At 35.2% G+C, this 25,471-nt stretch overlaps 1 protein-coding gene across 3 annotated transcripts in view; it reads right to left on the bottom strand.

Annotated features, from left to right (window-relative positions):
- The window catches only part of ADGRB3 (adhesion G protein-coupled receptor B3), a 731,117-nt gene that overhangs the window by 280,730 nt on the left and 424,916 nt on the right, over positions 1 to 25,471 (bottom strand). For all 3 annotated transcript variants that reach the window (XM_044253842.1, XM_044253861.1, XM_044253851.1), the window contains one exon: positions 14,379 to 14,422. In XM_044253842.1, the coding sequence (XP_044109777.1) occupies positions 14,379 to 14,422 (44 nt within the window). The remainder of the gene's footprint in view (positions 1 to 14,378; positions 14,423 to 25,471) is intronic.

Genomic DNA, 25,471 nt, shown 5'->3' with positions numbered 1-25,471 from the left:
GAGCTGAGGTATAAATGTCTTTTATTATTCAAAGGATAGCTGTTTATCTGTGACATAGACTCATGGATGGTCTGAGGTCATTCCAAACAAAGGGGTTTATATTTCTTTTACCTGCAACATGGGCTAGTTATGTCTCTAAGTTATTTTCCAGTTTTCTCTATCTATATCTTTTGCATAATTTCTTTTGATTTCCAGCATTGGTTCAGTATGCAATGCTGTTTGGATAACCATGCTTCCACAGGCTTCTAACATAGGAGAGGCAGATGACAATGAATTTAGGACAGGGATGTTAAACTTTCTACCCTCTAAATCTCAGCTATCTTGTCCTGAGACTTGAAGTTGACCAAAATTAAAGAAAATAAACGAGATTCCCCTTTTAGGTAGAGGATGTGGATGTGGTTTAGGCCTCTTCTCTGGCTTTTTTTTTTTTTTTTTAATATTTTATTTATTTACTTGAGAAAAAGAGGGAGAGAGAGATCATAAGTAGGCAGAAAGACAGGCAGAAAAAGGGGGGAAGCAGGCTCCCTCTTGAACAGAGAGCCCAATGCGGGGCTCGATCCCAGAACCCTAAAATCATGACCTGAGCTGAAGGCAGAGGCTTAACCCACTCAGCCACCCAGACACCCCTGACTTCTCTGGCTTTAATTTTAGTCTAGGCTCAAGCCATAAGAGGTAAAAGATCCATATATGTGCCCAATTCCCAAAAGAAGCGGAGTAGTTGTAAACTTTGGTACGTAGTACTTTTGTTGGACTGAATTCTGAAGTGACCCAGCACATTATACAACTATGTTGCTAACAAAATAGCTCAGACTGTGTGCAAAGTATTCCTTGCAGACCAGAACAGTGAACCAGGGGAGGGGTCTTGCTGGGTGAATAAAATTTCAGAATCTACTTAGTTGGATGTACATTTCAAGGACACAGGCATCCACACAGCCATTCCTGATAGCTGCCACTGGGATGCTCAGGAGAATTCCCAATACATCCTATTGGAAGATTTTCTTCAGCGTTACTCTCACTTCCTTCCACCCCCTTTCCATCAGCTATTGATGCTGGTGAAAATTCAGGGCAATGAAACTTGCCCAATTCTTGCCAAAACCCAGTTCTACAAATAGCATTAAAAAGAAGTCACGTAATACCAGTACACACTAAAAGAGCTGCTGGTAGGAAGTAGAAAGAACAGCTGGACAATCTTTTGTAACTTAGGTATTGGCAATATAGTGTTTTAGTTTTATATTGAAGATATTTATTTTAGTGCAGATTTCCAACTTTACTTTTTTATAGACCGTATTTATACATATTTTAAAATGACATCTATTGTTTTCAATCTTCACAAAATAATGTCATCTGCAATGAGAACTCAATTTGACTCTAAATATAATTTGTAAGATATAGTGGTTATAGTTGTTAGTTGATTTATGCCTCCCAAGTATACTTACTTATGTCCATTATATCAAGCCAATAAAATTATTAAAGAGTAGGCTTAATTTTTTAAGTCAGAATCATTTCTAATACTACAACCATTTTTATTCCATTGCTTTTCCTCAGTGGACCCTATAGTTAAATCTATAACTTACATCTTTATTACTAAACTTGAAGTAATTTTCTTCCCATTGACCTCAAGCTTACTAATGCTCATCCAAATCTATATTTTAAATAATTTGCAATGGAATATTAGTAGGGTTTAATAGATATTTACAAATGCCTAGTGAATTGTTTGGTTAACCGTCCCTAAGAAAAGACAACATTAACTACTTTTCCTTAATGGTTAAATATCTCTAACACCAAAGCTATGTATAGTTATTAACTATGGTACAAGTGAGCATTTTTGAGGCATTAAAAAAAAGAGGGGGAAATAGAAAAATAAATATTGAGGAAAACTTCCAGATTGTTGTTTATGGTATACATAAGTAGGGGGAGTTTTTAACCTGAGTCACTGAAAGAATTGAAAAATTATAGTTCTAAAATTATCTAATACATATCCTCAGTAATTCAAACTTGGATCTTTTCTGAAATAGAACCACAGACATTAGCAAATTAAGAAAGGTTCAGCAAGGGCCTATCCTCACCAGCCCGTTCCAGGTTGCTCCTATTAATACTATACCCATTAATATTTTAACAACATAATTTTTAAAATCTCGTCAAAAAGATCTCTTGGAATCATCCCAAGGCCCCTAAGAACAGTATAAATTATGTTGGATGAATTCCCAGTTTTGCTTTTATTTATTTTAAAAACATTTAGTTTAAGTAAATACTTTGAAAGGTAACCTCAATGCCTTTATGAGGATGAGGAGGGGAAAGGGGGCTACATGGGGCAAGGTTTCTATCATGCATAAATCCCAATGAGGGCTTTCTATGGCACTTAGGAGACATTGGTCAGCAGCTGTTGGCCTTTTTTTTTTTTTTTCCTTTTCATACTCAAGGTACTTGACACCTTAAAAAATTACTTTTCCACCAAATTTTCAATAAGAATAAGTTAAAAGACTGTCAGATATTCAGGATAATACTACTGGCACATCAATAAATCTTAAGATACCACTGACTATACGAAGAACCACTATTTAATGAGTTTAAATGGAAAAAAATCGTTGCTAACTAATCTATGATGATGCTTTACTGCCACGAAGAATTATTATTTAAATGTATTAAAAATCTCCTTTTGATACAAAAGAAATTATTTTTCCAGATACATGAGGCCATTATTCAGGTAAGGCAATATGAATAGCCATCTTTCCCTGTTAGAATTTCCTACTACTAGGGGTGCTTGTGTGGCTCAGTTGGTTAAGAGTCTGGCTTTCGATTTTGGCTTAAGTCACCATCTTGGGGGCCTAGGATTCAGCACCATGTTGGGCTCTCTGGTCAGCCAGAAGTTCGCTTGAGGATTCTCTCTCATGCTCTCCCTTTGTCCCTACCCCAGCTCACACATGAGCATGCACGTGCACACACTTGCTCAAATAAATCCTAACAAAAAAAAAAAGAATCTCCCCCTAATCAACCAACCAACCAGAAAACCCACCCATGCTCCACAGCATTGATTGGTGTTTTTTATTTTTTTAAAGATTTATTTATTGGGGGGGAAGAGCAGAGGAGAAGGAGAGAGGGAGAATCTCTAGCAGACTCCCTGCTGAGCATGGAGCCCAATCTGGGGCTCGATCTCACCACCCTGAGATCATAACCTGAGCCAAAATCAAGAGTCGGTTGCTTAACTGACAGAGCCACCCAGGCACCCCTAACTGATGTTTTTTAAAACATCTGCCATGTTTTAGTCACTGCCAAGTTTATTGGAGCTGTTCTTCTGTTGATCTTTATGACCATCACGTGCAATAGGTAATATTATGACCATTTTGACTTTTAAGAAATCTAGATCTTAGAGTGATTAGATACGTTGGAGTTACTTTTATTATCACATTTTTTCTGTCTTACTGATTAAAGAGTTGAAGCTAATTTTGTTTCATATCCTCACATAAGCAGACAACCCTGATGACAAATTGAAAGCTCTTACTTCTTACAGTATTTTCATTGAAATATAAAGAAGAATATTGTACCATATTATTTTTCCAAAATCTGTGGACTTTCCAGATTATTATTTATCTGGTAAGTAATTATCTATAGAAAATTATAAACCTAAATATCATTGGTAGAATTTTGGATTTAGAAATATCTACGAATAAGGTGAATGAATTTTAATTTCTGAATTCTAAGAGCATGTAGAAAATTAATGTTAAAGAACAGACAGCCTCTTCATTTTTTTAATAAACATGTTTTTTTTTTAATTTAAAAAACATTTTCCTTTTATATAGTATGAATATCTTTAGGTTAGAATTTTTAGTTGTTTCAGTTTCAGAAAATATTTAACTTTCATAGTTCGTGTCTAACATTTCTCTAGGCATTATACAATCTAATTGGATAGGTGGGATAATGACTACTGTGGGGCCAGAGGAACAGACATTTTATTTTATTTTTTAATTAATTTATTTATTTTCAGATAAACAGTATTCATTATTTTTTCACCACACCCAGTGCTCCATGCAATCCGTGCCCTCTCTAATACCCACCACCTGGTACCCCAACTTCCCACCCCCCCGCCATTTCAAACCCCTCAGATTGTTTTTCAGAGTCCATAGTCTCTCATGGTTCACCTCCCCTTCCAATTTACCCCAACTCCCTTCTCCTCTCTGACACCCCTTGTCCTCCATGATATTTGTTATGCTCCTCAAATAAGTGAAACCATATGATAATTGACTCTCTCTGCTTGACTTAGTTCACTCAGCATAATCTCTTCCAGTCCCATCCATGTTGCTACAAAAGTTGGGTATTCTTCCTGTCTGATGGAGGCATAATACTCCATAATGTATATGGACCACATCTTCCTTATCCATTTGTCCGTTGAAGGGCATCTTGGTTCTTTCCATAGTTTGGCGACTGTGGCCATTGCTGCTATAAACATTGGGGTACAGATGGCCCTTCTTTTCACTACATCTGTATCTTTGGGGTAAATACTCAGGAGTGCAATTGCAGGGTCATAGGGAAGTTCTATTTTTAATTTCTTGAGGAATCTCCACACTGTTCTCCAAAGAGGCTGCACCAACTTGCATTCCCACCAACAGTGGAAGAGGGTTCCCCTTTCTCCACATCCTCTCCAACACATGTTGTTTCCTGTTTTGTTAATTTTGGCCATTCTAACTGGTGTAAGGTGATATCTCAATGTGGTTTTAATTTTAATCTCCCTGAGGGCTAGTGATGATGAACATTTTTTCATGTGTCTGATAGCCATTTTAGATATTAGACAGAATATAGATGAATATGGATGGCCAAACACTTAAGGAAAGCTAACTGGAATGGGAAGAGAACTCTATTACCAAATGTAGGTAGCATAGGAAAGCACTTGATCAAACATGAAAAAAAAACAGAGATGGATACCGAAGTGACACATTGCACATTTTCGGCACCTGATAAGTAAATGTTGAATAAATGAATGGTGGCACCTGGGATAAGTCAATCAAAGGAGTACAAATAAATCAGTTGAATTAAATGGCATTCCCTATTTTTCTATCTTGATCAACTGCCTTCCCATGAAACTTTTACCTTTCAACACCCTATATAATTTATTAATCTTTTATGTTTATGTTCTTATGACTCTCGCTGCACTCCTCCTCCATGTATGCTCCGTAAGTCAGGTATTTTTGTCTGTTCACTACTATATGTGCCAGGTATCTTGAATAGAAGAACAACAGGTTCTTAAGAATTAATGAATTCTTGAGAATGATTGAATTAATGAATTTACAGAGATCTATTTGCAAATCTTATTGGCAAGCATAGCAGAATTTACAAAGATAAATGTGACACACTCTCAGTTACCAAGGTATTTAAATCTAGAAAGGAATATCAAATTACTAAAACATAAGGCTGAAAACATAAGGGTTATCAAAGTTATAGACATAAAATATGGTATGGCAGTGCTTCTCAACAGATATGCTATGGGTATTGCGAGCTGTTCAGGAATTACAGGTGTGAGAAGATACTGATTTAGATTTCCTGTTTTTAGCAATAAGTTATTTTTTTTTTTCAGGTTAGTCCTCGCATTTGAATACTGGTAGAATTGCTGAAATACATGGTCAATCCAGGTCACCTCTAGACTGAATTTATTTTAAGGGATGTGGGGGTGGTAATATCACCGAGTGGTCAGAAGACCAAATAACAAATTATCTTTGGAAGAACATACCTTTATCCCAGGCATCAAAGAATCCTCACAAATAATACATTAAGGAAAATAAGCATGACCTAACCTAGTAAACTAGGATACAAGGTACTGTAACTGAGAATTAAGAGAAACAAAAGGAGCAAAAACAGACTTGTAAAAATTTCAAATATAGGAATTATCAGTCACAAATTATAAAACATTGTGCTTACTAAGTTGAAATAAGTAAAACATAAGCTTGAAAATGCCTGCAAAAATTAGGAAACTCCAAAAAGTGATCTAATAGATTTAAAAACTATATAAAAGAAACTCTAGAGATGACAAATTGACAACTTAAAATCAAAACTTTACAAATAATTAAATAACAGGTTAGAAAAAATGAAGAGAGAAATACTGAACTGAAAGTTAAAAAATAACTTTGTAACTTAGAGGGGAAAAAAAGCAGAAGATCTGGAAGAGGGTTTATGATACCAGAAGAATATAAAACAATGTTCTTTAGAGTTCCAGATGAAGATGAGACAAATTATAGGTGAGTCTATATATGGAAAAATAATGATTGAGAATTTTTCATAACTAATGGAGATATTGATCCTCTCTACCCTTGGGACGACCTACCTTGTTTCTGCTTCAAATATTTTCATTCATTTACCCCAATGTGCTTTAAAATTATTTTCTATGTATACCAGGACATGGAAAATGCTGGAAAACAATGTTTTGGGTAGGTGTTAACAATTTTCTTCCGTTGAGAACCAGATAGCAAATATTGCAAAATTTGTGGGCCATATGGTTTCTGTTGCAATGACTCAACACCATAGTTGTAGGACAAAAGCAGCCACAAACAGTACGTAAACAGATAGATGTTACTGTTTTCCAATAAAACTTTATTTACAAAAACAGATATCAGTCTGCATTTGTTCCACAGTCTGTAGGCTACAGTTTCCTAACCCTTACTTTAGAGGATCAAGGCATGGATTACAATAAAAAACATGTGGTTCCATTTTCCACCCAATATCAGTTCTCAGAATACATTGTTGAAGGCATGATGCAATGTTTCTTGAACTTTATTGCTCACACTATTGGACATACTGAGTTGGTAATAATATTAGAGGTACATACCTAGACTATATCAGTTAAAAAGGGATTACTTATATACTAACAAAGGCAAAAAATACCTCAGGAAACTTAATTCAATACCATAAGATCTATTATGAAATTCAAAACATTCTGAAGAAAATTTAAAACATTTTATTTTATTATTTTTTAAAGATTTATTTATTTGAGAGAAACAAAAACAGAAAGAGAGACAAATTATGCAAGGGTGGGGGGGGGAATGGGTGGATAGAGGGAGAGGGATAGAGAGAATCCCAAGCCGACTCCCAGCTGAACATGGAGCCCGACACAGGGCTTGATCCCAGGACCATGAGATCATAACCTGAATCCAAAACAAGAGTCAGACACTAACCAACTGAGCTCTCCAGGTCCCCCAAGATGATTTAAAACATTTTCATGGGAGGAAGAAGAAATATTTTTCTGAAGAAAGCTAAAGCAAAGTCATTTTGAATTATAATGGGTTTATGAGGCAATGCACAACTGTGGATACCAGAAAACTTCAAAAAGGAATGTACAGTCTAAGACAGAAAAATAAAGAAAGTTCCATTTAGTTTCCTAACAATGAATTTTTAATTGTCTTGCTACTTTCTCAAAGTATTATGGTTTTTCTATTAATTTTGTAGTACTTTTTAAAAAGCACAGTTATCTTGCAAACAAAAGCAACATTTTATCAGTGATATATCTGAAAACAAATAACTGTTACGAATTTGGGTGTGATTATTTTTGATCCATGATACAATATCTAAATTATTGGAAATTGGCCAATTTTAATTTACAATGACTAGTATTTTGATAACATAAAAGTCTAATATTCTTATTTCTGTCAGTGTGAATATAATGAAAGGAAATATAATGTATTAACAGTTTTATATTATTTAAGAATTGATCACTGAATGGATAGTGGGAAATTCCATGGAACCCTGACATCTTAATTGTTTCTGCAGTTGGATCCATATGGGCTCAGACTATACCAATTAAGACAAAATTATAATAAATGCAGGTCAGAAATAGTTTTTTTATTTCTTACCACTCTCACTACAGAAGGGCAAACATGACCTTAAACTGTCCAGTAAAAATGAACATGTTGCTACCGAGAACATACACTGGACATATTGGAAATTGCACATAACAATGTTAATTTGGAAGACTGAACAGCCATATGTAATATAATCATGTAATTTATTCCCAAAGTACTGACTACCATGATGTACATGATTAGAGTTTAACATATTTTAAAGATTTATTTTATTTATTTGAGAGATAGAGTGTGTGTACATGCACATGTTGGGAGAAGGGCAGAGGGAGAGGCTCTCAAGCAGACTCCACTGAGTGAGGAGCCCCACACCACGCTAGATCTCATGACCCTGAGATCATGACCTCAGCCTAGATCAAGAGTCCGACATGTAACTAACTGAATCACCCAGTCACCCCCCTTAAAGTATTTTGAACAGAGCAATCTATGCAATAAAAGTAATAACACTTTTTGAAGTTAAATAGTTTTAAAATCCTATGTCTGGTTACTTAATTCACTAAGAAATTCCAGAAATAGTGTTCTACTGGAATCATGGCTAGATGTATGCTGAATATTTTTAATACAGACTTCATTTTTTTCATTGCTAATCAAGAAAAGATTTCATTTAGGTAATTGCAGGTCTGTAAAGGATGCTTCTGTATGTTATCTAAAACAATAGGACAGATGTAGTGAAAAGAAGGGCCATCTGTACCCCAATGTTTATAGCAGCAATGGCCAAACTGTGGAAAGAACCAAGATGCCCTTCAACGGACAAATGGATAAGGAAGATGTGGTCCATACACTATGGAGTATTATGCCTCCATCAGAAAGGATGAATACCCAACTTTTGTAGCAACATGGACGGGACTGGAAGAGATTATGCTGAGTGAACTAAGTCAAGCAGAGAGAGTCAATTATCATATGGTTTCACTTATTTGAGGAGCATAACAAATAGCATGGAGGACAAGGGGAGTTAGAGAGGAGAAGGGAGGTGAGGGAAATTGGAAGGGGAGGTGAACCATGAGAGACTATGGACTCTGAAAAACAATCTGAGGGTTTTGAAGGGGCGGGGGGGGGGGGGGGAGGTTGGGGTACCAGGTGGTGGGTATTGGAGAGGGCACGGATTGCATGGAGCACTGGGTGTGGTGCAAAAACAATGAATACTGTTACACTGAAAATAAATTTAAAAAATTAAATAAATAAAAAACCCTAAAACAATAGGACCATCATATTATTGTTTTGCATAGCTGTTCTTTGCCTACTTTCTTTCTTAACTCTTATATAAATTAAGTCCCCAACAAGATCTCTCCCTTGTTCTTTCTGCTCCTTTCTAATAATTGTAAGGATATTGAGTTTTGTCCATATCAATTTACTGAGTCTGACAGTGTGAATAGGGCCTTAAGAAAGAGTTTTATCCTTTGGTTATCACATGGACAGGAAAGGTTGGTTACCCAGTGACAGTAATGCTTTGAGTAATTGTGGTGAACTCCTAAAAGCTAACAGAGCTTTTTTTAAGTGTATGTCCCTGAAGTTATGACATCATTTCTCCATAATGGCATGAATATGTCAGTTGCCCGAAAAGCAAAGAAAATGATGCTGACACCTCTGGAGTGACGGCATGAGGCCAGAGTGTTAGTTTTATATTTTTAGGAATCATATTGTCAGGTATATGAAATGGTGACTACCAATATAAATGACTAAAGAGAGGGAAAAGTCCCGGGGATGAAGAAATAAGGGCAACAGAAGCAAAGGAGAGGAATCACTGCAATTCAATTACTTGAGATAAAACAAGCTGGTATCAATTAAAAATAGAGCTTCCCTACGACCCTGCAATTGCACTCCTGAGTATTTACCCCAAAGATACAGATGTAGTGAAAAGAAGGGCCATCTGTACCCCAACGTTTATAGCAGCAATGGCCACAGTCGCCAAACTATGGAAAGAACCAAGATGCCCTTCAACGGACAAATGGATAAGGAAGATGTGGTCCATATACACTATGGAGTATTATGCCTCCATCAGACAGGAAGAATACCCAACTTTTGTAGCAACATGGATGGGACTGGAAGAGATTATGCTGAGTGAAATCAGTCAAGCAGAGAGAGTCAATTATCATATGGTTTCACTCATTTGTGGAGCATAACCAATAGCATGGAGGACAAGGGGCGTTAGAGAGTAGTAGGGAATTTGGGTAAATTGGAAGGGGAGGTGAACCATGAGAGACTATGGACTCTGAAAAACAGTCTGAGGGGTTTGAAGTGGCGGGGGGGGGGTGGGAGGTTGGGGTACCAGGTGGTGGGTATTATAGAGGGCACAGCTTGCATGGAGCACTGGGTGTGGTGAAAAAATAATGAATACTGTTCTTCTGAAAATAAATAAATTGGGAAACAAAACAAAACAAAACAAAACAAAAAAACAAAACAAGCTGGTATCAGTCTCAATCAAAATGTGACTATTGCTACTCCCAACTGCAATAAATCAATTCGAAATGTGGAAAAATGGAAAGCCCATTGAAAATTCTTGTTTTGGACCACAAGGGAGGCACATAAGTCATAAATGGATTGATAAAACTGTTTAGCAATAGTTACAAAATTATAATTGAAATTCACATGATTGACACTCTGACACATTTTCTGAAAACAAACATGATCCTTCACAAACCTGACAGCATCAGATGGTGTTACTCAGACCCATGGAGAACGACCACAAGTTAATTAAAAGACCATAGATAATTTATGGGTTTTCCAGAAAATGATCTAATGGACAAACTTTAGAGTGTCCCCCAAAATGTGCAAATTATTATCTTAATGATAACTTTGTAAGCTATATTAAAAGAAAACATTTAAACATTTAAAAAGAAACGCTTCTCCTAACCAAAAAAGCATTTCTGAGGTGAGGAAGTACTTTCAATTAATTGCATGGGTCACCCATAATGAAAATTTTCTGCATCCCGCCAATTAGTTAGTCAAAGCAAGATGAAAATATGTTTTGAAATTGTCTGAGACTATTGTACCCAATCAGATTAAAATAAAAATATTCTTGCTTGGGATTATCAGGGTAATTATAATTAGAAATAAAATTGACCATTTATAATGGACCTGAGTATTATACCAAGATGAAGCATTCTCCCTTTAAAACTTCTAATGTTAGATCTAATTGTTATGGAACTAATAAGATGAAACATAAATAGAAATAATTCTTAAAGAGAAAGAGTACCTGAGAAAAATGCAAATATTGATTCTTGGGCAAAACTAACACAAGAATTGGGTTGAAGTACTTGTTGAATATATACTGTGTGTGAATGTCTTAGGCATTAAGAGTGCAGTGATGAATAAGAAAGATAAAGTATCTCTCTCATGGCATTTACTTCCTAGTGGAGGAGACAGACAATAAGCAAATAAAAATAAATAAGTAGGAATGCATGCTGTGAAGAATATAAAATTGGGTGATATAAAGAGAATAAGAGAATAATAACACTTTCAACCGGATGGTCAGAGATAACCTCAAAAAGGGATGTACAAGGAGGTACACAGAAGCACAATACACGCCATTAAAAAAATTTAAAATCACCTCAATGCCATCAATATTAGGAATACTTGATTGATTATGATAGATTTATGTAATGTAGTAAATATAAGAAAGTGTAACATATGTAGTACAGTTTTAAAATTTCCACACTATATTGTGAAATTAAAAATTGATGATACCAATGTTACATACTGTATGATATTATTTATGTAAAAATAATATTAATTTTTATGGTTGCATACATATGTCAGTGCGTGAGTGGATACCTGAAATTACACATAACAAAATAGAAGTAGAAGTGACCTTGGGGATATGAGTGGATGTAGATACTAGAGTTGGTGATGATTAATGGGTACTTTTGCCTTAGCAGTTAATTTTAAAATTTTATAAGTAAATGATACTCAAATAATAATTTTATAATAAAAATTAATTAAAAATTAAAAGTAGGGCTATTTGAGGTTGCCAGAGGGGAGGGGAGTAAGAGGTGGACAAAATGAGCGAAGAGAGAAGGAGGTCAAAAGCTAGAAACTAAAAAAAAAAAAAAAAAAAAAAAAAGCTAGAAACTTTCAGTTACACAAAATTATACAATAAACGGCATGGGGATATAATTTAGAGCATGGTGACTATAGTTAATACTGGGTTGCATATTTGAATGTTGCTAACAGAGTAAAAAAAGTTCTCATCACAAGAAAAAGATATATGTGTGTGGTGATGGATGTTAAGGAGACATATTGTGGGGATCATTTTGCAATATACATACAAATAGCGAATCATTGTGTTGTACACCTGAGACAAATATAATGTTATATATCAATTGTAATTCAATGAAAAAGGTAAGACAGTCTGATAACATAAACCAAAATTACATCTCAACTTTATTAATGCAGTCTTGAGAGCATTGTTTAAGTAAACTCTATTCTGTATAAAAATTAGTAGCCATATCTCTTCACGACTAACTATACTTAGAGCACTTATACTCAAAGTTGAAATCACTGCATCGGTAAAGTTATTATGTCTATATAGGACCATGATCAAAATAATACAAATGTGAAAAAAATAAATAAAGTTGTCTTAACCTTCATTATTTAAAACTCACCCAGAAAAACAACTTAATGATAAAACACTCTGATAAAAAGTGTGATGGGACAGAAGTTCTGTCAGTTTTGATTACTTTTCAGGTACATCAAGGAAACATGAACTACACTGATCTCTTCAGATAATCTACTTTGAAAGGCGGATTACCACACTTCTGACTGAATAGTTTTCTTCAAGGACAACTTAAAACTTGATTTTTGTAAAGCTAAGACATTGCCGTTTTGTTTGTTTTGTCATGGATAAGAGTGATGTTTTAGCAGATGTTGGAGAAAGAGTATGATTGATTCCCAAGATTAGCACTAACCTCAAACACCATTATCTCTCTCCATTAAACTTAAAAGCTTAGACCTTCTGTGAAAGGAAACCAAGAGCATCACAAAATAGAGGAATGCTGTTTCTTCATAGTATTCCTTTAACAGTTCCAAAGGTCTTTAGGAAAAACTAACACTTCCCCTGTTTGGATTAACATGAAGCACATTAACCACTAAAAAGATAATAAAACTACATCAAAGTTGATTATTATTCACAAAGATATGCAAGTAGCTATAATCAGGAGTTTAAGATGGCATATTTTTCCTAAGTAGAAAATATTCAATTAGATGTTTGTAGCATTTCATTCTTCCCTTGACTATACAACATACTAAACAGTGTGTCAGAATATACTACTCGAGTCTTCTCTGGCTAATGGTAGAGAGCAAAGCTTTTACTACCATGGATTTCTGTATTGTGTTTCAAAAGAAAAAAATAATGACATCTATGAAGACATCCAGTGCATGTCATCATCATGGCAATGTGGATTCTCCTTATGGCACTAAAATTCCTTGAAGAAGAGGATCCCTAGAATATCAGAATCTACAGCAAATAATATGCCCAACATTACTGATTCATCAACCACATAAATACTGTAATGTAAACTATATCAGTATCCTAGAAATAATCATATCCAGTAGATATTTCCTTTACCTAGAATTCTAATTATCCTTTTTCTAGACTCTCCAGTACAGCTACTGGTGAGATGCAAGTAGCATAGTAAAACCTCAGCTGTAGATTAGATTTAGGGTGAAGAACACTGGAGAAAATCTTACAATACCTCGAACTCAACATCATGGTACCCTATCTGACAGCATCCAGAGGGCAGTATTAGCCTTTGGGATTGATTGATATTTATCTCCCCCCCATGCAAAAAAAAAAAAACAAACCAAAACAAAACAGCTGTATAATCTGGAAATAAATGTACCTAAGTATTTAAAGTGTAAGGGTCTAATTAACACTTAATCAGGATTTTTCTGCTCTGTGAGACTATCCTTAAAATCCCATAGAATTACTAATAAGACTAAGATGATTTTGACAAGATATATTGCAATTTCTTGTACAGAGGAATGCATCGAAGAATTATTAATCCTTATTTATTGCAATGGTTTTCCTTTGTCTTCATGAATTCATAAAATATATGAATAAGAAAATTAAATGTCACTCCAATGTTTTTATAACAAAACAATTTGGAAGAGCCATATAAATATCACATTACTCTGATAATAGATTCAAGGTCATGCAAGAAATGTATTGGCTAAATGACCATAGAGATTGCATTTTATTCTGCAATGCTAAGCTGAATGACTAGAGCAAAATGTTGAAACAGCATTTGAACTTCTATGATTTTAAAATATTAGAGCTTTTAAAAAATCTTCATGGAATTTGCATTGCAATGTGCCTTACATATTAGGTAACACAATTCTATCTTGGGACGTAATCTGATGGCATCATCACACACAGACACATTCATCATCCTGTCCTGCAGATGCACAAAGGAGAATGTCTTCTGAGTGTAACTCACATCCCACTAACTTATCATATTCCTGTTGACTAGCAGGCAGCTGAAATAACTTAATGTGCTTTGAATATTTAACCCAGAGTAATATAAGAAAACATCTGTCACTTACGTTTTTGAGTCATCCCATAACACACAATAGGGATTCAAAGTACCCTAAAAATAAGCAGAGAAAGAAGAAATGTCTCTTGAATACATAGAACAAAAATGGAAGTTTTATGTGAAATGCAAACAGAATGGCAGCTTTCTTATCTTGCAGTATGATACTTTAAAGACTCCATCTCTATTTATTTTGCATAAAAAATTTGTCCTTCCTCAGCCTTAGTGATGCATTTCATTAAATTCTAATCATGAAAACAATACAAATGTCATAACCTATATTTAGTTTTTCTTTTGAAAAATTGAAAGTGAAGCTCTCATTTGGCACAAGGTCCATATTTTGATAATTTACAAATTACCCAATTTGTAAAAGATTTCATTTTTTTTAACCTGTAAAATATTAATTGTTGGATTATTTCCTTTCTGAAGACCAAAGTAGCTACACAGTGTAAATCACAGGGAAACATTCTGTATTACGCACACGTTACAAACACAACCACTGCCACCCTTATTAGTCTCTGGTTGTCGCCTTCCTAGGGGCAAGAGATGGTTATATTAACTATCCATTTCCAGAAAACGTGTTGGATAGTGATAGCTTCTTCTTTCCTCCTTTTTTTTTTTCTAAAAATGGGTTATTAATAGCTGCATTTTTTTAAAAAACCATTTTATTCAATAATGACGATGAATGAAATAAAAATCGATGCACCTCATAGCATTCTCTGAGTTAGCTTTCCCTTAAAGTATGAAGAATGAAGTGTCATTAAAGGGATTTTAAGTATAAATTTGTACATGATATGCAAGCTCCTCTGCCCCAATGTGCCACCTCCTAGCAAGTCACGGCTTCCCTTTTGGGGTGTATTTCACAATTAGTATGAACTAAACCAGATCCACTATTTAATAACCCCTTTGTATGTCTTCTTAATTATAATAGTCATACCTATAGAGTGAAGATAGAGAAGGAAGCATAAAATGGGATGTTCTTTTGAATTTGGAAAGAAACATAAAGTTTAATCATTTCCTTCCTATAAGAGTAATCTAAAGTGTAGAAACGCTCAAGTCCCAGTATAGCTATTATTATCGTTCAAAGAGCATCTCATTCTTTTGAAATCAACTGAGAGAAAATGCAGATGTGGCCACATCTAGTCCACGGCAAAGTGTTATTGTTGTTGTTGTTGTTTCTTAAATAGCTCACAATGTTACATTAGTTTCAGGTGTCTAACATAGCGGTTACACAAGTTTATACATCATGGCTTGCAATATCTTCTCAATCAATAGATTATTTTGTATCGAATCATGTCTAATGAAAATATCTTAAAAAAAAGTATCAAATATTTATTCAGTTCAATAATTGTATATGTATGAGTAGCCCCCCTGGCCCTCAGGATGACGCCATGAGGTTTTCATTATCTTGGAAAGTGCTTTCTGTTTTAAAGAGTACTAATTGGGGCGCCTGGGTGTCTCAGTGGGTTAAGCCGCTGCATTTGGCTCAGGTCATGATCTCAGGATCCTGGGATCGAGTCCCGCATTGGGCCCTCTGCTCAGCAGGGGGCCTGCTTCCCTTCCTCTCTATCTGCCTGCTTCTCTGCCTACTTGTGATCTCTGTCTGTCAAATAAATAAATAAAATCTTAAAAAAAAAAAAAGAGTACTAATCGTCTAAGTGTTTTCTTTCTGTCTGTCTGTCACATTCATTGGGCCTTATTTTGCCCTTTTGAAACTAGCCTAAAAATTCTTCCTTTATATGATGCTATTCTACCCATGAAGAGCCCTCTTCTTTATTAAATGTACTCTGTTTGTTTCAAGTTCTCTCATTCTCCACATCACTCATTTCTTAGAGCACATAGTTTTGAGGTGTGTTTAGGGAAACCATCAATATGTGTCCCACCTGTGCAGAAAAAAGTGGTGTTATTGTCCCTCCCCTGTAAGATGCCATATTCCTAATAATGCAAGCTATGACTGTATCAGATATTTTGGGAGTCTTCCTCACCTTGACTACTTATACATTAAAGTCTCCTAGGAGAGACTTTTTGAATCCTGATTTTGACATCCCACACATTCACTATTGATTCAAAACTTTTTAATTGTTACAAGATTAAGAAACAAGCATGGTGTCTATCCCCTCATTGAACCAAATCATTAATAAAAATGATGACTAGGTCAAGGCAGATAAAACCAGCTTTTGGCTCCGTTCCATAGGTGGACATGCTCCTTCCCTGGCTGCGACCCCTACACCTCAGTCTTGTTTTAGCAGATAATCACCAAGGTATATCCAGCAAAACAACCTCTTTAAAAGTCTAGGCAGGCTCTTTGTAAAATGTTGCCTTTCTAAGTGCTGTTTACTGTATCTGTTCAAAAATTTCACTAGAAATAAACATTAAAAAATAGTGATTCTAAAATTTGTGAAATCCATCCCAATTTTATTTTTCATTATAATTAGGACATTTGGCTAATTCCAATATTTTAACATCATTACCAAAATCCCTCAAAGACCGCATATCCAAGGTATCTTTCTTCTTGTCAAATGCTAATACCTATAAACAATGTTCTTGGCATAAAAATGCTCCTTCCCTAAGAAGGTTATAGCCTCAAGGAGGTTGATAAGGAACACACATATGTGTGTTTATGTTTATATATGTTAATATTCATATAACAACAAAGAGACATGGTTTTATAAGTGTCACTTGTCATAATATACTGTGTAAGGGAGAAATGAGGGACATCATGGCTTGTGTTAGATCAAGTTTCATCAAGTAAGTGAGTCTTAATGTGGTTCTACATGAGGTATAGATCTAAGGAGGGTCACAGAAGGGAAAGGTGCTTCAAATTGTTTTCTTTTCTATTCTTTCAATTTTTTTTTTTTTTCTAAATAGCTTTCTTCCCCTGTCCCATGAGATCCTATCTGGTTTTAGTTAAAATTTTCGTTCAGTCTGTGACTTTCTAAGAAATCTTTACTATAGCTACAATGTTGCATCATAAAGCTATACTACATTTTATCAGGGAATTTGTTCAAAAGATCTCAGAACACTTTATAGAAAATAAATTATCCTTGAAATATCACAATGAGGGGTATGGGAGTATATTTTTCATGAATATAGAAACTAATTATGGGTGAAGAACCTGAGATAATAATTCTTCTGAATCTAGTTTACTTCTTTTAGTAAAGTATGAGTTAGGTAAACTTAAATTTCTATGTAAACCAATATAGGATACTGATTATAGCATTACTATTTCATATTTAGAATTCATAACAAGTTATAACAAAAAATAATACTCAAAAAGAAATCTAAAACAACCTTAATTGTTTGGATATCTTTCCTTTTTAAATCCCCTAATGAAACTGATTTCCATTTTCAGATAAAAGTATAAAGGTGAAAAATGCTTATTCTATTCTTAATCCACGCCATCGTAAACCTTAGTTTTATCTTCTACCTTCTTCACCCCTCATCTCTTCGATTTTATCTCATACTTCTCCTCTTCTTGTCCTTGTGAAAATTTCAAAAGTATCTACTTGAGAATTATTATAGGTTCCAAAATGCACCACTCAATTTTGTGTTTCACTCTACATTCTGGAACTTACACATGACAGACACCATCTGTAAGGGTTCATTATTGTGTAGTTAGCAATACGTAGGTCTGTGAGCTGAGGTCAGTTATTTAAATACTTGAAGTTTAGAAAAATAAGCAGAACAAACAAATGAAAGGAATCTTAGTATCTGGATAGACCAGTAGCTTAAAGAGAAAGAATGTGCAATGGAAAACATAAAGCAAACATCAATGATGAGTGAATTCTAAACATGAAAAAAAAAAAAAAAAACACTGTCTAAAAGGTTCTGCTGGGAAACCACTTGTAAGTATTTGTTATAATTTCTAAACATTTTTCTCAAAGGTACTCTGCTACAAGATCTGTTATGAGGAATTTACAGGAAATTGATAACAGGAAATGGTGAGCCCAACAGAGAGTAACAAAATGTAATGACAGGAGCAAGAGGATAATGGGTGAGCTGTGCACTAGCCTATAGAAGTTGATTAAAGAAATGCATTGAGGCGCCTGGGTGGCTCAGTGGGTTAAGCTTCTGCCTTCAACCCAGATCATGATCCCAGGGTCCTGGGATCAAGCCCCGCACTGGGCTCTCTGCTCAGCAGGGAGCCTGCTTCCTCCTCTCTCTCTGCCTGCCTCTCTGCCTGTGATCTTTGTCTGTTGTGATCTCTGTCTGTTGTGATCTCTGTCTGTTGAATAAACAAGCAAACAAACAAACAAAAAGCATTAAACTAAGGAAGCAAACAATTCTCAACCAAATGAGACAATTGTGTTTAAGAAAATTCATTTACGTAGCTGTCAATCTCATTGACACTTAAAATATAAAAACTGCATGTATTGAAAACTTTTGGAAAGGATACTTTATTCTTGAAAAACACATTTTTTCTAAAACAAGTAAACAAAGAAACAAACAACAAAGAACTTTCTTGACCCCATTCAAAATAGAATAGTTGAACTCAAGTTAAATAAATATTTCTACTCACCCGATTTTAAGGCATTTAAAAAATGTACCATGACCCAAATTTCCTCATTACCATAGTTGTTCAATATATAACTTTCAAGTGTCTTTAATAGTCTTTGCTGGGGGCGCCTGGGTGGCTCAGTGGGTTAAGGCCTCTGCTTTCGGCTCAGGTCATGATCCCAGGATCGAGCCCCGCATCGGGCTCTCTGCTTAGCGGGGAGCCTGCTTCCCTTCCTCTCTCTCTCTCTCTCTCTGCCTGCCTCTCTGCCTACTTGTGATCTCTGTCAAATAAATAAATAAAATCTTTAAAAAAATAAATAGTCTTTGCTGTTTTTTACTTTTACTTCTCTCCTGTTTCCACATCAACAAACCAATATACCTATTTAACAATATAATATATCACTGGCTTTGTCAATATATTTCTATAGGTGGTTCTCTTTTCCTTTGGTCTGCATAACTTTTCTTTTTTCCTTTCTTTTCTTTCTTTTTTCTTTTTAATAGAAGAGGGAATTTGGACATCCTTTCTACTTCTAGCTCTCAGTGATTCCTAAATGACTTCATAAGTGCATTCCTCCTCTTTCAAAACTCTCTTCCAAGTCAGTTTTTTTTTCCCTATAGAATACCCTAAATACATCTCCCTATGGTAAATTACTCTCACTATGATAAATTTCACTTAGTCATTCATACAAAAAAAAAAATCACTTAGTAAACACGTATTATATTCCAGGTACCCTTTGAAGCACTGAGGTCATAGCAGTGAACAGAACAAAATTCTTGCTTCATAGATTTAACTATAGTGAAGGGGGCAGGGAAAGAGACAAATAAAATAAAAACATAAATATATAACATGCTGGATGGTAATCTGTGCTATGACAAAAAGGAAATCACAATGAGAGGAAAGAATGGGAAGTGAATTAGTTGCAATATTATATACTGGGAAGCCTTCACCCAGAAGATAGTATTTGAGCAGAGATCTGAAGGAAGCTGATCACAGTAAAGATAAGAGTAAAGTCACAATAAAAATGAGTGAAGACCAAGTTTCTCTAATTTTTCTTTGGTGTTATTCCATTCTGAGTAAATTCAATCCACATGCTATGCTTACGACACTCCTGCTATCTTAGTGTTTTCCAATTTTTTTTTCTGGACCTACTCTAGAATCAACTGGGGTGCTTACCAAAAATGTAGAGTCCTTGGCACCACATATTTTGAGATTGGGGCTATCCCTAGGAATGTGCATTTTAATTATTACAGCCTCTACATAGTTTTTATCCACATCAAATCTGAAGAACACTGCTCAAGACACACACAAGAGAAATTATATGGTTTCTTTATCCCGTTTTTCTTCAAGCTTTCAAATGCTTAGTGCTCATATGCCATCACAACTTCCAAGTCTGGAAATGTCTAACTTTCTTGTACTTTTCATAGTCCTTTTAAAACAATACATCCTCTTGTCTATAGAGGCAAAGCAAACAAGCAGACGATGCATCTAAAGGCATGAAGAAGGGCAGTGACTTCATCATAACTATATCAACATTTCCAATTTTCTGACTCATATGTTCCAGGTTGACTCTCCCTGTCATATCTTCTAGTGCACTGTACATTGACTTCTTGAATGTAGATGGGAGGAAGATTGTTCAATGGACATTTCTTAGTCTCTCTTTGTTTTCAAAATTTTAGACATAAAGGTATTGCATTAAAAATACCTGGGTTTTGCCAAGCTTATGTTGTCTTTCTTTCTCTACTAAAGCTTAACTCTAGTTATTATATAACTGTACAAAAAGACTTTGGGAATCTCTTGAGAACATTTCCAAAATGACTGACCTGACCCACAAAAGACTATTTTATATCTTGTGTATAATTCTAATACTACTTGAGAAAAGACACATTAAAAAAAAAAAAGCCTAAAGAATGCATGCTGGAGGAGGTAAGACCTTGTGGATGTAAATTTTTTCATAGCCAAATCTAAGACAGGTCCCATCCCTAAAAGCTGATTAGTGAGAATATTTCTTTAAACAAATAAATAGCTTCATAGTTCCTGAAGGTGTAATATACCACCCAGGAGTACGACACAGTTGAAAAAGGTTGTGTGAAACTCAACAACAGAAAATGATCTGTTGAATGTTCTCCATATCCTTTTTCAAGGTTATGGTAAGTACAGTTCTGTATTTTCATATTTTTAAATGATATTTAAAAACAACTAAATCTGGTTTTAACACACTCTCTCTTCTCTTTTCTCTCTTTTTCTTTCCTTCTTTCCTCCTTCCTCTTCCCTCTTCCTTCCTTCCTTTCTTTTTCCCTCTCTCCCTCCCTCCCTTCCTTTCTTTCTTTCTTTCTCTCTCCCTCTTTCTTTCTTTCTTTCCCTTCTGAAAGGGTAGCTGACATACACCTGAAGTCTAAAGAACATCACTGAAACTACAATACTGTGTTTCTACTTAACAGGAGAATGGATACAAAAGGATTTTTGCATAGATTTATGAGTGTTCTGTAGAGAGCTTCGCATTGAGAACCAGTCAATATGGAAAAGAAGGAGCTGCCTTTCACTAAGGCAGACTGGTATAAAGACCACTGAAGTGAGAAATACAGAATATTGTTTTATCAGGATGAGTCCCATCTGCGTTGCATAGCTTTTCTTGAGGAGTTCACAGCTACTCAATTGGGGCATAAAGAAAGAACATATATTCAGTTCAGCTTCTGCTATGGTTACTCACTGACCCACATTAACCAGATGACACTATGTTTGTGAATGTGATAACAACTTGCTTCTCTAATTTCTGAGATAGATCACTAACCTGAATATACATTATTTCCCGATGAATACTGCCTGTTGGACATATGGAAAACAGTAAAAAGTCGAACCACTATCAGGGATTATTTGTATGTGTGTTCTTCAAAGAAAATCATTGCCTCTATGTAGGTATCTTAGAGTGTCTTACTACATGACACTCTAAGAGTGCACTGTACATTGACTTCTTGAATGTAGATGGGAGGAAGATTGTTCAATGGACATTTCTTAGTCTCTCTTTGTTTTCTGGTGTAACCTCCCAACAAACACATGGGTTTCCTCGGGGCAGAAACTCTCCAAGTATGAGTTGGAGTGGCCAGGGACTTAAAAAAAAAAAAAAAAGTTAAATAACTAGATTTCATATATATGAAACAGACAGCTTAAGTCTTTTCCTTTTATAGCCCAAAGGATGCTACAATGTATCTTTTTCTTTTTTTAAGATTTTATTTATTTATTTGAGAGAGAGAGACAGTGAGAGAGAGCACGAGCGAGGAGAAGGTCAGAGAGCGAAGCAGACTCCCCATGGAGCTGGGAGCCTGATGCGGGACTCGATCCCCGGACTCCAGGATCACGCCCTGAGCCGAAGGCAGTCGTCCAACCAACTGAGCCACCCAGGCGTCCCAGCTACAATGTATCTTAATAACACTTTTATAGGATTGTAGCAGAGGCAAGGGCAACAGCGGTGTTTTGCACTATTCAGTCTATCAGCTACCAGCAAAGAAGTTCTACTAAATTCCTTCAAAAGCACAACATATCTACACATGCCAGAGTTGCCCCTGATGTCCAGCACCTGGTTCCACAAGGCCCTTCCCGTGGCTGCCTAGGTGGTGCTGTCTTGTGACATCCTCTGACTTTCCTTAACATGTCACAGCCACTTCACAGCTGCCATCTCATTGTCTGGGGACTCCTTTAATCAGGTTCCTAAAGCGCTGGTATGATAATCAGCAGGAGAGAATTTAATCTCAGGTTGCTAATTAATTCTTATTGAATAATATATCATCAGCATTGCATTATGTCTGATTCAAAATGGCACTATTAATGCTTACATATATATTATCTTCATAATCTAAAATTAATTTTGCAATGTTCCAATGCAGCGTTATTAGTTTTCTACTGCTGCTGTACAGTTTACCATAAACAGCAGCATTGAATAACATGAATTTATTATCTCACAGTTTCTGTAGGTCAGAAGTCTGGTGAGATCAGCTGGGTCTCTTGCTCAAGAGATGCACAAGGCTGAAATCAAAGACAGAATCGGCAGGATCACAATACTTTCTGGAGGATCTAGGGATAAACCCATATTTAGGCTCATTCAGGTTTCAGCAAAATTCAATTCCTTGCAGTTGTAGGACTGAGGTCCACATTTCCTTCCTGGCTGGCAACCATGGGTTGTGTTCAGCCTTTAAAGGCTGCCTACACCCCTTGCTTGAGGCCCTTTTATTCTTCATCATCAAAGTTAGCAATGGTAGTTTAGTATTATGTTGTATTTCTGACCACAGCCATAGGGAAAAGTTACCCACTTTTTATGGCTCAGGCGATTAAATTGGATCTACCCAGATAATCCAAGATAATTTCCCCATCTCTATGTGCTTACCCTTAATCACATTTGCAAAGTCCCTTTTGACATGTAACACAACAGGTTCTGGAGATTAGGACATGGGCATTTTGCGGGAAGGGGGGAGCATGAGGCTATGTACTATATAGAGGCTGACTAACTTTATACTGTAGAATCCAAATATACCCATCTCTGTAAATAAAATTTCATTGCAGAGCCACACACATTTGTTTATATACTGTCTGGCTGTTTTCATGCTCCAACAGCAGAACTGAGTAGAAGGGACAGAAGCTGTTATGGCTCACCTATCTAAAAATTTTTGCTCTATGACTCCTAAGAAAAAGTTTTCTAATTGCTGCTCCAAAAATAGTGTACTCATTCAAAATCTTTTTGAAAAATATTAACTATATATTATGAATCAAAATAAACTGAATTTGGAATGTAAGTGGGAAGGTCGCTTACTCAAACTGAGGAATTTAGGATATAACCAAAAAAAAAAAAAAAAAACAAAAAACAAACCACAAAACTGTAGCTAGGAAACAACTTCCAACTCAATTTCTGCCAATGGCAGAGGCATCAATCTGCTTGTTTAGTTAGTATTTTGAGACTTTTCCTTAAAAGTTACTAAGAGCTTTAAGCAGGGGGAAAAGAAATCAGAAATCTCTTTCAAACGGACAAAAGCTCGGTAGAAAAGTAATTCAGAAAGTAAAGGGATACAAACACCCCTTTGTAGAAATTATATATGCACAGACTCAACTTTCTTAAGCTTTGCCAAGTGATTTTTAATTCCTAGGGTTGTTATCAGCCGTTGATATTCAGCAAAATACTCACTGATGAGTGTTGAAATCTCTTCATTGTTTCTCATGCTTATCTAAGGGTTAACAAGCATATTCATTAGAGTCTTCCACTGTGTTTTCAGCTATGATTTACAAAGGTTGTGGCTCATGATTAATTTTAGTGTATACACATAACACAAACTCCTTCATTTGTTAGCTTGATCCTGTTCATATGCAAGCAAATATGGCAAAGAAAACAAAACCTACCAGCCCAAATTCCCATGAGATTTTTTCTTTTTCCTTTTCTTTCTTTCTTTTTTTTTTTTTTTTTGCGAATATGACCGATTTGAGAACTACAAATAAATTTTGTAGATTTTTTTTTCAATGTTGAAAGACAGCAGTATCATGTTACCTACAGCACAAGTCACTACTCAGAGGAAGAAATAAAAAGAAAGGCAAGACTGCAGACAGCAGGCCAGCATAGTCCAATCTGTCTTTCTACTAGAAATGGAACTACATAAAAATATGCTTACATTTGGCAAAAGAATTTATCTTCAGGCTAACAAAGTTGATAGAGTATGAACTAACTAAAATGCATTTAATTTCTTATTCTTCTAACTCCTCTTTAAAGATGGAGATGTTATCCACCTTGGAAAGCCATAGCAGGTTCAGATCTGTCAGATTCGAGACATCTTAATGCTGGGTGTGTGTGTGTGTGTGTGTGTGCATGCGTGTATATATGGTGATTCTACTATATTTATTTAGGACTCAATAATTATTTTCAATAAAATTAGTAACTTTCCTTATGCATTAGATAATCTGACAATATTGATAACCATCAATCTCACAACTGAAGAAATCTTAAGTAACATGAAAAATAAAATTCTTTTCCTGGAAAAGCAAATTTGATATTTTTTTAAAAGTAAGTAATTGCTATGCCTAAGCACTACAGACCCCAACTCTAGAGGTCATCACAATAAAGCTGTAAGCCCCCCAAACCCGAACTAAGAATAGCATCTTAGTCATTAATGATTTATGAGCTGGGTAAAACTGCAATTGGCTTTGCTAAATACAATTTATAATTTCAAGATTCCATACTCTACCAACTACCATACTCTACCAGTTCCCAAGGGCCCTATTATATTTAACATACTTTAAATGCTATTTGTTAAAAAGCTTTTTAAAAGGACAAATTTCGTTTAGGAAATGTTAACAGGCTTTTCCCTAGACTCACTATAACTATTAATTCTCATTCTTCATTTTTTTCTACATGGTATATGAAACAGATAAAATTTGCACGTCATTACTGTTTTCTGAGCTCAGGAAAGTGTGGTACGTATTTTTGATATAAGAAAATAGGTGAAAGTAGAGTTGATATTAGAAATATATCTAAAATAGTTCAATTTTAAAGGCAGAAACAGTGATTATATACAGTTATAATAAAATTTCAGCTTGTTCTCATCAATTTCTATTTTCATGTTTAAGATGTATCTTTT

Source organism: Neovison vison, chromosome 1, assembly GCF_020171115.1.
Source record: "Neovison vison isolate M4711 chromosome 1, ASM_NN_V1, whole genome shotgun sequence".
Classification (NCBI taxonomy): Eukaryota; Metazoa; Chordata; class Mammalia; order Carnivora; family Mustelidae; genus Neogale; species Neogale vison.
Note: the sequence above shows the minus strand (reverse complement) of the source record. Positions and strands in the feature narration are given on the sequence as shown.